The following is a 16,531-nucleotide window of genomic DNA, read 5'->3' on the forward strand; positions in this document are numbered from 1 at the left end:
CCAAACCAGACTATGCAGAAGATTCCTGTAATTACTTCTGCAACACACTGAAGAAAAACTATAACAAGTTGAACAGATATATTAAAAGACTTTATTCACAATAGAGAAATTTTTACAAATATAGGTTCTTAAAAATTAAGCATCTTGTTCTATTATGTATTCCATAATTTCAGTTTATATAAAGACAAAAAGACTAAGTGAACTATGTACAAATCAAAAACAATTTAAATGCATGATAGCAATGGATAATATGTATGACGAAGTCACCATAGAAACAGTGAGCCATTGGGCATTGCAAAAATCTGTGTACAACCAACACATATGCAATACTTATCTCACAAACAATCAAAACATTTTTTTTTCCCCATGAAAAAATATGGGTGCCATTTAAAGTGATCTACCTCTTAGGACTTAACATATGTAGATTTAAATGCATTATTATGCTACAAAGACATGGAAAAAGTATAGGCAGTGTGTTTAGGCAAAGATAATGCCCCCCCCCCCCACCGCCCCCCCCCGATTTCTTTTTCTCTTTTGACTGACTGGGAACACAAAGTGACCATCACTAGCCACTTCCACGCAGCCAGTCCAGTGAACAGGAAATAAAATGCACGTTATCTCAGCAATCTAACAAGCAGTGGTAAGTACTGACTGTTTCAAAACGATTGCTCTAACTTTGGTGTTTTGAGGTTATTTAAAAAAAAAAGGGGGGGAAAATCAATATATTCTCAGTTTATGAAAAGGTTTTTTTCTTACAGTTGGCAGATCTACACGTTGTACAATCTTCTCGTCTACTTACATTAGTTTACAAAAAGTACAGTATAGTGCAGTTTGTACATACAACCTGAATACCAATACCAGTCACATCAAATTTGTGCTCTTTCAAATCATCGTAACTCCCAAACTAAAAAAAATATTCATACTAAATGTCTGTATTGCAAGGAAACAGTGATGACACTTATATTTGAGTACATAGGACCCAATGCATACAAGAACTGTGTGTTTGTAGCCTGCTTTTTGAAACACAGAGAAGAGCTATCTGGTTTTCCACTGTTTCTCTTCAGCTTGTTAAGTAAATGCAAGATAACTAGACACATCTGGGGGAAGCATAGTGTGGTTAAGAAAACCATGTGAAAAGAGGCTTACAAAACCCATTTCTCAAAGGCTGTTTTTGTCTGAGCTATTGTAGTTATTTAACTGATACGAGGCCTATAGCAGCACATGCGCAACCATCTGGTAGGCAGTAGCAGATGACCCAATAAAGATAACCAAGACAAAACTCTTATTACTTTTTGGTTAAAGAGGGAAGAGATCCCCCCCCCGGGCTATAATTTCTCTGTGGTATTGGGGGGGGGGCTCCCTTATAAATACTGTTTCTGAAGGAATACAACGAAATATTATAGTCCTCCAAAGATACAAATTCTAGAGTATCAAAATCAGCAGGAGTTCTGCTTTTCAGCAGAGGAGAGCGACTTCATCCTTGCTCATTCAGTTTCAGAAAACTGTTACTGTGATATGAGGGAATCCATACTTTTAAAAAAAAAAAAAAATAATTAAAAAAAGCAGTGAAGCAAAAAGTCTTGAGCCAGGGTGCCGGTTCCATGTAAGCAGGCTTTAGCTGAGGCAGATGCACATATATTTGTACCCACTCTCCCAGCGCTGGGTTGCCCAGGCTCAGCAGGGTACCCCTATTAAATTGCATGTATGAATGCACAACTCTGCCAGGCCTGCGATGGAAGGATCGGCATCACTGAAGATCCTCTTGCCTTGCCCCCTACATAAATGTCTTTGGCAGCTCATGTGGCACACGCCGTCTTCCCTGTCTGCGGGGGAAGCAGAAAGGCAGCAGTGCTGTTTTACAGACTCCAGAGGGTCAAGTTTATGGGTCAGCCTCCAGCTGCTATATATATAAAAATGTAATCAGTTATCTTTGCTCTTGGCTTCTACTGAAGAAAACCTACATTTCAGACCTCTATCAGTGTAGACAAAATGTACTCTCTAATGCCTAAACAAATAATGAATGTGCTTCCTCGGCTGTGATTAGCTATGCTGGACATGTGAGCTATCTTACTAAATACCTTTAAAGGAGATTACTGTTCAGAACCATATTTGTTTTGCTGCAGTCCAATCCGTGAATAATGTGCTTTCTCAGAATGGGAAGCCAGGTGTTATACCCTGCTCAAAATGTATGAAAGTCATCCTGTCACTAAATGAAAACATAGGTAGACTTAATAATGTAAACCACTCCAAACTACACTTAATAGTGCCTCATTTTTTTTTTTCCCCCCTTTGGTGATGCCACAAAGTAAAACATTTTTGGCAAAGCTGTTACCCTTCTTAGTAAGCCAGGCCTCTCATTTAGGGAATATTTTTAAGCACGCTGCATTTCTGTCACTCGGAAGACAGACTCGGTGCTTTCAGAAAGTTTTAGTTCTATGCTGGGTAATTTCCTCTCTGAATGATTATCTTCTTTTAAGGAGATGAGTTTTCTTCAAGGCATCTGAACATCTAGTTTTAATCATGTAGATACATTAAATTGCTTTGTGACAATAAACTATTGAAGTCTGGTGTCAAGCCTGAACCTATCTGAATGTTTGAGAAAGTCCCAGAAAACCAAACAAATGGCCTCTGGTATAATTCTCAGCTTCCAGGAAAATGTCATCGAGTATTTTTTTTTTTTGTCTTTTTACCATCCAACCAAATGAAAACTACTGGACTAAATATATAAAGAAAGAAGGTAAGACTCCCTCTCTTAATAAGAAATGACTACCTTATTTTACTCCATAGTAGCCTGACTAAAGACATGAGAATAACACCACTTAGAAAAGGGATGAAACAATTTATTCTATTACAATATTCTAATCAAAATCTGAAAAACTAAGATCTGCTAACTAATGTGCTAAATTCATAGAAACTAGTTTAGTCTAACTTCAATGTATACTGCAGTTTCAGAGTCGTGTCTGCATGAGATGAAAATATTCCTATGTAGACTTCATTGTCAATGAAATACATCAGATACTTTACCAAGTAATGATAGACCCGCATAAGAAGAGGCTGTCACAGTCACAAGATTTGTCTTGGATGACACACAAAACAAATTAACATTGAACAAAAAAAAAGAAAAAAGCTCTTTATACTTAATTCAATATGGCTTTTTGCAACATGGCAAAATATTACAGCTTAAAGCAGACATCTCCTCACAGAGGAGAAAAGAATTTTGCAGTCAAATTAAAAGCATAACAGGAAACAAGTAACATGCAGACCCTCTGCTCTTTTTGGCCAAGATGACACTGCAGCCTAACAAAATCTGGAGACATGTCCTATTTCTCTTCTAAGAAGTGGTTCAGCTGGATAACAGGAATGAATTTTCACCATAAACAGTTGGAGTCCATTCATAAATATTTACTGTTAAAGAAAACAGACTGCAAAACACTTGATTTAAAAATTTAACTCAGGAATTTAAAACCAAATCATGTGCCCAAGTCCTGGAAAGAAACATAAGGAATGAAAAAAAGTATAAGTTAATCTTCCTTTATTTCTGGTTTTCTTCTTTATTCCCATCGTCTTTGTGAAGAACAGGGAGAGGATGAGCCTCTGTGTTGAAGACCCAGTGTTCGAATGGAAGAAGATCATCTTCAGAAAACAGTAAATACAAGTACCTGGCAAGAAAAAAAGCAGGAAATGTGACCACATCAGGGAAGTGAAACTACAATAGTTTTCAGGAAAACATAAATACCTGATTTCCCTAGATGAATGTATCAATGGAAACAGCTGACCAAACACAAAACACCAGTAAGTCCCAGCATCACAGTGATTAGCACAAAACTTTAGGGCTACTCAACTCGGATGGGACTCAAGGGCAATAGCAACTGGAGACCAACAGAAGAATGTCTCTATCCTCATAGAGGACAAAGAACTTGAGGCTATCAAGGTTAAACATCAGTTCACTTCACTTCCATTTCATTCTCGGTAATTTTATTACGTATTGTTTTAATAATATACAACCACAGTAATTTTTTTCCTCCTGAATCTCCACATATATCAAGGTGTAAGAATGAAAATATTGTAGTCCAATGCTGTCTTACTTCTGAGAACAACCTCTGGCTTAGGATTTTTAAAGAAGAAAAGCAGCACTAGACCAGTAGCTTGGGCAGCCATTTACTAAGACAGGGTCTATTAAACCCAGCAGTAACCAATAAACAAATCCAACATTTTATTTATTGTCATGATACAAGGTGGTAGCTACTGTAGCATGATTACTGAAGTCTGGTTAGGGATGAAAGTCTGCTTAGCAAATTAAATTTTATTTTTTCCTCAATCACCATCCTTCCCTGAAGGCTTTTCTTGGTCTAATTCTGATCTAGGAGATGTAACTTCTCAACGCATTCTATCAAGTACCTTTACCAAAAGTAAAGATAATTTTCAGAAGTCATAGACTTTAGTTTATTGATATAGAAGGAAAAAAAGGCAATTTGGCTTCCCGTCACCTAAGAAAAGCTCTACTATTTCAGTCAGATTTTGTTACGTGAATGTCAAGGGTACTAATGATAAATACATCTGTAAAGTTGATACATAGAACTACTTCATATTAATGAAAGTCAACTTTCTTAACTTACTTGAGTGTCTCTGAAAGGAAGAAACTTTGCTGCACATCATCATGGCTTTCATGATGATTATAAACATCTCTAATGCCAGAATAGCCACCATCTACTCGGCAATGTTTTTCCAGTGCCTGAAGAGGGAGGGGGGGGAAAAAAAAGACAGTGGGATTAACAAAATGAATCATCTGTCAGTTTTTCTTTGTTTGACAATTAAACTAGCCAAAAAAAAAAAAAAGGTCACAATTTTTTTGATAAAGAGATGAAAACTAGATAAAGCTCTAGATAAAAAAACTCCTTTTAAAAAGACATGGGCACACATGTCTAATTTTACATTTAGGAAGAGAAGCAAAATGATAAATTAATAAAAGAAGTGAGCACAAACCAGTTTTCAGAAGGCAAGATATATGGATTTTCACTTATTTTCTTTTTTCTCTTTTTAATAGGAATAACAACAGACTCTCACAGGCTTGTCTCTCAGCCTTCAGAGATTGTGTCACATATACCTTTCTTGGTCATATTTTAATGCTTAAAGATTATTGTGATAGAAGTGAATGCCATGATAAAGACGAGTCTTTTCCTTACCTCCCGTAAGTAGCTTCGAAAAAGGAAAGGCAACTCTCCTTTTTCTATGTAAGTTTTTTAGTTTCTCTTTGCAATTATTTCATTTTTCAATGGGAAACCTCTGATATTGGGCTGTGACAATTTCTTTTCTGCAGTAGGTACTATTTTTCTTTGATACCTTTCTGAAAAAGCTTTGTCTGTTACACAGGAGTAGACGGAAAGGTAGTATGTGGCTGGACTTAATGCCAACATGTTTTAGATGTAAGAGTAAGAATGTGTTTTTTCTCTAACTAGTTTCTGAACTGTGTATCCAGTTAAAAGGTGTAAAACAGATGATTGATTCCTATTTTACATCTAAAAATATAATTTATTTTCTGCCCACAGGAATGTTCTGTATGATCAGCTAATTTTGAAGGAGAAAAAAGATCAGATGAAGGGTATATAGAGAAGGGCAAAAACCATGTACCTGGTGCTGTAAGTGTAGAAGGTATATACAGTTATACTATTTAATAAACGTTGCTCCTTTTCTTTTAGACAGGTGTTTGCATTAGAAAGGTGGTACCTATATGCCCATATATGAGCCATAACTTATTTAAATAGACTGCTATCCAATACTTTATTTAAATATTGGTTCTCTTACCACTGCTTTGTTTAAAAATATCCATTAATCTTTTTTCTTTATAATTGACCCATTTAACAAGGTCAAAATTATTCTTGGCCTCTTCATTTTTCTTATTCTGTTTTATAATAATGCTCTGGTATCATGCATTATAACAAAGGACTGAAGAAAATCTAAGATGATTATATTGAAAACAACTCATTATTAAAAAGCAAATCCAGAAAATACTCTTTAGCCCTAAATAACTTCTGACAATGAAAATGACAGTAAGCATGATGGATTAGTACATTCACTCAGGATCACACTACTCTGAAACCTGGTGCTTGCTGTGGAGACAGATATTGGAGCAACAACTTTCAGGCAGAAATACCTGGAGCTTTATCAAACCCCTGACAGAGAGATGGAAGACAACTAGTTCCTCCATTTCTGAAGTTATTACAAATATCACTGAAGTGATTACAGGATGTGTAGATTTTATTTAGGGAAAGATGCTGCATTTCAAACAACATATGGCAAAAAGCTACGAAGAGGCAGAAGATACGTCTGAAAAAAGCAAACAGGCAGAATAAGCATTTTCTGATGAGAGATGGGACTAAAAGTCACTAATAATTACTGAGGTACCCTTCACCTCCACCTGCTCTAAAGGCTGTTCAAGATCTGTGTTTTGCTGTGAGTGGGTATCCTAAACGTCCTTGTTTTTGCTGGAGTCCCTGTAGCTATCTGTATATATTTATCTTGCATGTCAGGCTCTCCATAGTTTTCACTGGAGAGTAAGCTGCCTATTGTATATTTAAAAGGGATTTTTCTCCAGGAGAGATCCTTTAAAATATAACAGGCCTATTTGTCTTTTCTTATGCGTCTTTAGGTTCTTTAATTTTCCTGGACACTTTTACTAAGTGACAAATATACTTAAGTTTAAACAAGTCATTTCCCCTGGCTGGTACTCCTTCCCTCTCGCCTACTTCAACCTGCTATGAATTCAAAATGCTGAATCTGTGTCTGGATTTTCAATGTCAAACACAAGATTATGTTTTCCAAGGCACAGCAGAAGGAGAACTTGAAGGATACGGCTATTATTCAAGGAAACACCTGCATTCTAAACAGGGTGAGGTAAAATAAAAGCAAATTGCATTTGGGGTTTATGTGCTCTAACATGTAGTTAGAGCCTTCGTTAGGAGTTCACTGTAGGGAGATGCTGTACAGGCACCTGAACACACTGCTATGATGGAAACTAAGAGGTTAACTTGCCCCATGTTAGCCATCTGGTGGTATCTACTTGATGCAAATGTGAAGTATCTTACCCCTCAAAGCTACTTTCCACTTAACTAAATGAACAGGACATTCACACGTGGCATTAGTGGGATAAAAAGGCTCTTGGTTGTCACCCTCCTTTGACTGGCAGTAATGGCCTTTTGTGCCCATACCTGCAGTTTCAGAGTACACTGCTGTTCACACTGACAGTGGGGTAGCGGTGGGAGGGAAGGAACAATCAAACACATTTTAAATTAGTAGTTCTCAGAAAATGAAGGTGGCTGAGATCAGTTATGCTAGAGTAATGGAAAACATCAAGTGGAATGAAAACTGGCTGACAGTCTCAAAGTATCATAAAGGGAAAAAACAAAAGAAGTGCTGCAAATTCAAAATATGTGCTGCGTTTATAATGCAGAAAGGGAGACTTTCAAGAGCTAAGCTGATAAAATGTTTCTGACTCAGTAACAGTGGATATTGCTGTTGGTCATAACTGCATTTTCTCCAGCTGCTGAAGTACATACAGAATGATCTTGGACTCAAATTAAAGCAGCAAAGCAAGTTTCCAAAGAAAAAATGGAGCAGCTAGAGCATGTTTTTAGTCTACAAAAGTTAGAGAAAGAATTAATAGACTTGTTGGAGAGTTTAGAAGTCACGACCTATAGAGCAGCCTCCTTTTCTACTACAAGGGCACTGGGAAACAAACCTACTGAGTTCTTATTGCCAGTGGCATGAGTTGAAAATGGACATGAAACACCTGAAGAACAACTTTTTTGGGCAACAACAAATGGTCTGGTTGTTGCCCCTTTTTTCTTGTTTCAATCTCAGCTTCCTCTTTGTGCAACAGATGTTGGTAATTAAACCAACCATAGTCAGTGGTCAGGGACTTCCCCAAGAACAAAAGGGTGGAGTGAGGTGCTCTCTGGAGCAAGAGGTAGCAGAATTTATGAAATAGTTGTGGTAAGCCATCGTGACATGTGCTGGAACAAAAAAATACAGTATCAGGTGGAGCTGTACAGGCTATAAACATCAAGGAAGAAGAGAAAAAATTATTTGAAACCTACAACTGACTGTATAACTTCTGTGAAGCTGTAAGATTTGTTCTTGTGAAACACAACTGCACATCAGGACAGTGGAAGATGGCCCTGTACAGAATGGGACCAGCTGCATCTCCCCCACACGGGCTCTAATCCACTGCGTTATAGCCAGACGAGAGTAACCACAAGAATGTTAAACCAGGAACACATGGGGAGTGCTAAGAAGGTAAACGAGTGTATGAACTTGAAATAAACACAAACAAACTGAACCATCAGGGTAAAGAATAATAATAAGGAAAACATTTTGATTGTTTATAACAATGTTATCAGTGTGGGCAGCAACAATGAGTCAGGAAAAACATCCCCTGGAGAAGGAACACTGGGAATTGCTAGAAGCGTTGTGGGGTGACTTCCATAAACAGCCATTGTAAATATTCCAATTATAATCTGCCTGGGAAGATTCCAGTAGTAAAACGTGCGTCTCTGGGTGGTGTTGGCGAAGAAGTAAGTAAGGGAACAGCACTCTAAATCAGAGGTTTTAAAAAAAAAAATTGATTTGGAATCATTAACTCAGAAGCATATTGTTTCGGGCTGACAGAGCCAACACCTGAAGGAGGCAAATAAAATGTCCTAAATAACTACAGTCCACCTAGCTGAATACAGTGTTGACTGCAGATATGGAATTGCTGTGAATGTTCAAACAAGGAGGAGTCAGAGAGTAGAAGTATAGTTAATGCTGGCAGCTATTCTTTTATGGAAAGCAGATTTTACCATAAATTTCATTCTTCAAGAATATCTAATAACGAAACTTGAAACACTCTTTTTTCACAACACACAACAACATTTGTACAACATTTGCGATACATTCAGTATCTCACACTGTGAATACTGAATACAATTACAGATCTTGGTTGCTGTTGAGGGAGCCAGGTAACTGGCAGATGTCATGTTGCAGCCAGGTATATGGAGTCATAATGCAGTAACAGCTTTCTAGTAGGATCCCTCGGGGATGAGAAACTGCACGAAGTCTATGTGTTCTTCCCTTACTATAGAGCAACCTTCTACAACTAGCGGTGTAGGCCCATCCAAGAAAGTTGTGATCATACACTCCTAGAAACAAGAGGTGTTGGGCAAACTGACAAACAGGACGTGTTTGAAATCCTGGAAAACAATAACTCTGCAAAGGAGAGGTCACTGTGAACAAAATACTGCACAGAGTTTAGTTTTCTTTTTTTTTTTGCATTTTTCATAAGTATACAGAGCCACAAAAATAATGTTCTTCAGCTTCCTATATCTCTTGTAAGATCTCAGTCTGCTTAGAAATTCCAAAGTAAGAGTGAAAGGCAGATAATTTAGCAAGGGGAACATCCATGTGAGGAGAAAATAAGTGAACTCTAGAAGTGTAATAAGGACCCATACCTGGAGGATGAAACATGGTAATTCCAAAGGCTCTCATCTCTTAACAGTACGAGTGATTAACCACTGAAATAAGGGAAACAATGGATTTGGCAAACCAATTTTTGCAGTATAGACTAACTGGCCCCTTGGAAGCCTTGTGCGAGACAAACAAAAATAGCTAGGTTCAGCATGACTGGTTGAAGCTCAAAGACTAGTGGGACACAGAAATTTAAATCTAGAAGAGATTGTTATTAATGGAGTTCAGTCCAGATGACCTATGCTTTTTGAAAGTGACCCATTTTTTAAATGTTTGGGACTATCTAGTACTTCATCTTGGCCTTCATCACCTCAATTAAAATCACCTTTGTACAATTACTGTTGAAAATACACTTCATAAAACTTATTTCCACATCCAAGACTCGAATTTGACACATGTTTGCACTTTCCATTCACATGCAGCAATACCCAACATCTTGAGCAGCACATCCAAATATGACCCTGATCTGAGAAGTATTTAAGAAGGAGAAATCACAAGGTATTTTTCTAATATACAATACCAGCAGTATTTGGTTTACTCAAAATGATCTCAGTTCATCTATTTAGTAAATGAATCTCCGGACATTTGAGTTGATACTAGGGATTTAAAATAAATATTTACTCTCCAACTGCTCAACAATATCCAGATATCATTCAATAGCTCACTTAACAAGGCATTAGGATTTAATATGAAAAAAGTCCAATAGAACGTTACCTCTACAGCTTCCCATCCCCACTGCCTGTACTTTGGGTCATGAGTGAGCCGCCACATGTACATGTAGGTCTCTATGACTTCTGGTCGTAGGATGTAGTATTTTTCATTTTGTCTTGTAGCAATGGCCTCAACACCACCATCAAATCTGAAGGCTTCTGGTCCCAGTTTCATGCCTAGCCAATATAAAAACACATGCTAAAATAAAGGCATTAAAAAAGGTTTTAAATTACGTAACCTACCAAATCAACTATCCTTTCACATGGCACAAAGCCAGGTTACCCAAAAGGTATATAATTTCTGAAAGATACTGCAGCACCTCCTGTTTTTAATATTTTGTAAATAATCCAGAGTAGGAGAGAGCTGTTCTTCATCAATGCCTTAAACGGCAGTTCCAGTTTGAATAGTGATGCTAACATTTGCATTCTGGAAGACTTCATATAACTAGCAACATGTGAAATTTTGCTTAAAAGACAAGGATATTTACTTTTCTATATCAAACTGGAAAATACACTCTGGGACCTGAAATGCTGCCAGGGTTATTTTTATAAGAAGATGAAAGAATCCAAAGAAATTTCCTGCACAGAAATCCACTTTCTTTGTGCAATTCTACTGTCTGCAGCATTTTACCAAGAGAACTGAGAATAATTTTTTGTGCATGAAACATGATTAATAGCTATACTGATGCATAAATGAACAGGCTCCCTCTCTTATTTGTATTCGGCTATACAGAAATCGGCAAAGTGAAAAAAAGCTGTCATGTTAATTACTAGAGTGAGTAGATATGATTCGGGTGCACTGAAATTATTTATAAAACAGAGCAGCCATTCTTAAAGTCACTCTCAGAGCAAAGCAGCATTTGCTGAGAAAGGATGAAGAGTTCTCACCATTATACCACCTTCATTCAGCATTACGCAAAAATACTGATGGCTGCCTTCACAAAATCAAATTGCGAAACTAAACTCTGCAATACAGTACTTACTTGTACGATCATAGGATTCATGGCAAGTCCTAGCAATTTCAGCACCAAGCTCAATGTGATGGCCTGTCTTGTCATTAGGTGCTCCATCTGCTCCAAGAGCAAACATGCCTCCAGCAAAACAAGTGAGATGTCCCATCTTGTGTTCAAGCAGTCCACCCTTCCACTCAGCGATGTATGTCAGCCCCCCGCTTGATTTGCGAATGAGGTGGGTCTCTATGGCCTGCAAAAGTACATGATTTCAAACCCTTTGGTACCATTTGGTAAAGTATGAAGGACAAAGACAAAGCTATCTTGTATGTTGGCTGGTTTTTCTCCATATTGCCTTTGCTTATAAAGTAAAATGGATAATATGAGCTAGCATAACCTCAAAGTGTAGCCAAACCAACACAGATTAGCATACATCAGTAACGATGATTAATTTTGCTACAACTTTGAGCAATTTATGCAGTACATTTTACAAAAAACATTGGAAAGACCTAAAAAATACAATTCCATTTTAAAATTCTTTATTTCTTTCCCTTTCTACTTTGAGAAATTTCAGGTAATTTCACTTTTAATGGTGATTAGCTATCACTTCAGCTTCCATACTTCCCATTGTAATTCTGACTTAAAGGATGTGGTTATTGATATGATTTCATGTCAATTATATGCAGACATAACTCATATTCAAACCGCCTGACTCAGTGAGTGCACTGAATGATGTTAGGCCTCTGAGTCTATATGGCATTCCCCCAGTCCAATGAGTTCTCCCCCCAGACTGAATTCCTCTGTAGTTATCAGTCAAGAATAGGGTCTGGAAAAAAAAAAACCTAAGCAGAATAAAAACATACAAATCTCGTAGAGAGAATTAGAAGTTGGTGCCATTGGCAATGTACGGTCACTGATTACGAAATCCAGGGAAACAACCTTCCCTTATGAGAGGAACAGAATTAAAACAACAGAGGAGATGCAGAAGAGCACATTAATTAGAAGCCCACACAGAAAGTAAGCTATTACTCTTTAAAGGGTAATGGAGAGGAGACAAACAATGCTACCATGCATTCAGCTATCCAGCAGTACTATGGTTTATTCTATTGAAATCATAAGATCCAGAAACAGTACTCAACATGCATTATACAAGAGAAAAAACATGAATAAAATATCAGTACAGAGAACTATTAACAAAAAAGCCAGGATTAAAAAAAAAGTGTTATAAAGAGAAGGTATTGATTGTAGTTATTTCTTCCCATTTAACCATCTGTTAAGGTTGTTTTTATAAGCATGAAAAATCTTCTCTAAACTAGAAGCATCAGCAGAATAATTGTACAAGTTTTACTTACCAAGTAGTTTTCTTGTGCCAAGAAAGTCACATTGAAAACTACACTTTGTTTTCCACTAATATCAGTGCAAAGCACTTAGTAAGGATGTTTTCTGCCCACCTCCAGACCCATTATTGGCTCAGAAAACTCCTCCATCCCTTTCTTTCCTCCTTGATTGTATGTTTTTAGCACTAGTACCTACTGAAAAGCATACCTAAATTTTAAAGCAGCAGTAAATAATGAAGACTCCTGTGCTTTCAACAAATCCTGCATAATTTAACCTATAAAAAGAGGAGTTAAATATGAAAGGGGAAAGGTGGGAAAACAGTTTGCTTAAGCATCCAAACCACAGACCCCACTGTGGAATATGAAAGAATTACAGAGGCCAAGTTGGTGTCAAGCTAATTGGTGGTCATGTAGTCCAAGTGCCTATAAAAAAGGTTTTCTGTCAGATTGGAAAACTAGTAGAGGAATATCTTGGTACTTTAAAAAGAAATAATGTTCTTTAAAACATGTCTTTTGTGCCCATTTGGGTATAAAATATTTGAATTTATAATTAGAGAATTGACAGAACAGGGTTCAAAGAACCTGCTACAAAATGTATTAATGCATAAACAGGCAAAATTTATGAGAAGATAGAAATAATTGGAAAACTTCCAGAATCTTTCAGAATTCTGCATTTTTAGTAACTGGTTTATATTTTGTAATAGGATGTCTTATTGTTACAAACACACAAAAATTTTGTGGGAAATAACTTTCGAACTACTTAGGCATTCTAAAAAATAAGCTACCTAAAACCGAGTTCAGAAATGAAAAACTTTTAATTTAATGATATTTCATTAAACCTTTCAGCATGGTATCCCCATCTCACCAAATCAACAATTCTGGCAACAGCTGATAACTCTACTGGTCACTTAGCTGTTGAGTCAGACTTTTTTTTTTAAATAAACAAATATAAAAATAGATTGATGACTAAATTTACCTATATTGCAATTTTTTAAGTAAAGAATTTATTAAAGACAGACTGAAGTATTACTGTACCTGAAAGAAATAACAGGAATCATGCACCTTCAGAACTATAGTAACTAGACCAGAGTTGATTCTTGTACTATGAAAATGGATTTTGCGATACCAATTAGTCTTTCAGATTTTTTTTACCCTCTTTTGGCTCAAGATTAAAGTTCAGGCTGAAAAAGGATGACTTCCACTTGGGAAATTTTAAAATTAGTCTAACTGGTGTTAAGAAACTAACAAATTGATGTTAATTGATGCTAAGAATGTCACAAAATAAAAATATATTTCCAAATTAATTATTCATGTTTAGTAAAGCAAATCATCTTGGTTTTATAAATGAGTCCTATTAAGAACTAGTACATATGCCTATTAAAAGTTATTTTTATTATGTAAGCGTCTTATTTAAAGCTATTTTTATTAGGTAATTACTTGATATATTACAGACTCTCAAATTGCCTTGTCATACTTTGTACGATCATGGGTCCATGAGTGGTAGATAATACCTATACCGATGTATATACTTTTATTAACAGCATGCTAGGTAACTAATCATTTCTACCTAGACATGAACTCCAAATAACCTTTGCTATGTACAAATAACCTTCTGAAGCCCTAAGCCCAAGTGCGCTGAACTTGCAAGTCCCAACAAACTCTTACTCTGCAAGACAGGAAAACAACTACTGTAACTTGGTAAAGCCTAAACTTCATTTGAAGTTATATGCTTATGAAGTAATAGCTTGTAGAAGTTACATGATTTAAGCAAACTGACCTCAACCGAACAGCTTTCATAAGGTGTCAAAGGCAGAGGAGCGTCTCTTCCCAGAGGGCTGGTAGCTCTTTTTGTGGTACTGGGTGGTGCACCAGCAGAGCTCACAAAACCACTGCCAGGGAGCCTACAGTGGGCCTGTCAAAAGCTTCAACTACATCTGAGAAGTTTCTTCATGGGCCATTTTTGGTCTGAGCTAGACAAACTGTTTTCGTCAGAAATAGGTTTCCCTTCTCTCATCACTATTCATCTACCCTCCGACTGAGAACAGAGAGACTAGCCGCTTGCCCTGAAACAACATTCACCAAAGGGTTGCTAACGAATCTGCAGTATCAAAGTTGCATGAAGTCTGGAATAATTCCAGCATGGCATCAAAGTGTCAGATTATAATAAATTTGTTAGGTGTGTTCCAGTTGTTTCAGGAACTCAACATTAAAAAAAAAGTTACTATAAAAAAATCAGCATATTTAGAAAGCCTCAAAAATATAAATACTTTTGATCTTAAAAAAATGTATAAGCTGCATGAGTAGAACATATAAAAGAAACTCCCCAACATTAACTAGTGATGAACGTATTCACTGAAATTTTGAACTCCTGTATCGATAACAGTATTTGCAGCATTAAGATGTGGTAAAACCTTCCTTTTTGCCACAAGTCTGACCTAACTATAGTTTAATTTCAGAATTTACTTCTAAATATTGTTAAAGCACCACTTCTGGAATGTATAATGTTTGTATAATGCATTTGTATAATGCATTAGTATAATAAAATATTTTCAAAGTAAACAATAAAAAAAAAATCAGTACTCTTTCAATTATCAATTCTGAATCTATAGCCAAACTGCCAAAGTGCCATCTATCATCCATCTATTGGAAATTCACAAAACTGCTATTCACATTTTTAAGGGGTTTTTTGGTTATAATATAACGGTATGTAGTTCTGTGAGCATCACATCAAAATATTTTTCAGTGAGTTTCACAAAGGTTGTAAGTGCCACCAAGCTGGACTGAACTTTCTGAAAGTTTCATTTTTTAAATAAGCTTGAGGTCCAGAGCAGGATGAAATCACTAGCTGGAATACATGGGCAATTGTTTTAAGTATAAAAAAACTTGAACGCGAAGTTGAGAAAGTACTAGGATGAGGAAGAAATACTATCAGTTTAAATGAAGATATAGTAAGGGTCTCTGAACTTGAGCAGTAGAATGGAAAGGCAGGGTTACAATCCCATAGTGAAATGCTACTTGCTGTCTGCAGTGGTGTAGGCACAGCTCTGGCAGGGAACTCAAGTTACTAAAACAAGTTATTATAAAAGGAGAGCAGGTAGTATGGTGACAGAGATCCGCCCAAGTGAAAAGCTCTGTTTGGTAGAATTAATTTTGAATTTCCTACTTAGAATGAATTTACTTTGCTTTTGATATAATTATATACACACTTTAAAAAGGGACATGTTTATTTGAATTGCAGCTCTATTACAAGTTGGTCCCCACCTACGAATAACTCCTTCCTGCTCTACTGGCAGATCAGGTGGTGTCATATTTATCACTATAGTGATTATTATTTCATTTTACTATAATGAATATTCTCAGTATAAACCAATATACGACATCTGCAAAGAATCAAAAAAGCTAGAAGAATGTGGCCTTTGATTAGTTGAAAATACATTATTGATGGATAATTGTTTGGAGCTGGTACAGTTTTTCTTTTAAGTAAATGGAAATTTCATGTTACTGTTTTCCAGAATGTATTTCTGCAATTCAAATAGTAATTTCTTTCTTTCCATCAAGGTAAAGCAGAGAGACTGTGCAACATAAAAGGTTGCCAAAAAAAAGTGGCTGCAAATGTATGTTCCCAAAGGGAGTAACAGCAGATGCTACCTGGGAGTGACAAAAAACAAAAACCCAAAAACCCAAAAACCCCCCAAAATAGAGACAACTTCACTTTAGATTGTAGCAGACAAAAAAGGAGAGGGAGGAAGGGAAACCAAAGGAAAATAAACAGCATTTGCCAGATATTTAAAGAAATAAATTTACTACTTGTAAAGCTGATATGGCATATGGTTTGTAGTATACCTGCAAACTCCTACAGCCAGACTGACTTTTACGGCTGATACAGTTCCTGGCAATTATTTTTTTTGTGCTTTCATGTAAGGCTCTGCTTACAGTCCTCACTGCAATAAAGCCTTTAGCTAAATTACTTTTTTTCCCATCTTGTGGGAAATTATTCCTTCTGTACAACAACTGTAAAAATGCTTGAGCACTC

General features: G+C 36.5%; 1 protein-coding gene across 1 annotated transcript in view; it reads right to left on the reverse strand.

Annotated features, from left to right (window-relative positions):
* Positions 1-671: 671 nt before the first annotated feature.
* The window catches only part of MAN1A1 (mannosidase alpha class 1A member 1), a 156,264-nt gene continuing 140,404 nt past the window's right edge, over positions 672-16,531 (reverse strand). Inside the window, exons 9-12 of the mRNA XM_072855762.1 lie at positions 11,195-11,414; positions 10,216-10,388; positions 4,617-4,732; positions 672-3,659 (exon numbers count right to left, since the gene is read on the reverse strand). Of these exons, the coding sequence (XP_072711863.1) occupies positions 3,533-3,659; positions 4,617-4,732; positions 10,216-10,388; positions 11,195-11,414 (636 nt within the window). The 3' untranslated portion in view covers positions 672-3,532. The remainder of the gene's footprint in view (positions 3,660-4,616; positions 4,733-10,215; positions 10,389-11,194; positions 11,415-16,531) is intronic.

The sequence above is a fragment of the Ciconia boyciana genome, chromosome 3 (assembly GCF_034638445.1).
Source record: "Ciconia boyciana chromosome 3, ASM3463844v1, whole genome shotgun sequence".
NCBI lineage: Eukaryota > Metazoa > Chordata > Aves > Ciconiiformes > Ciconiidae > Ciconia > Ciconia boyciana.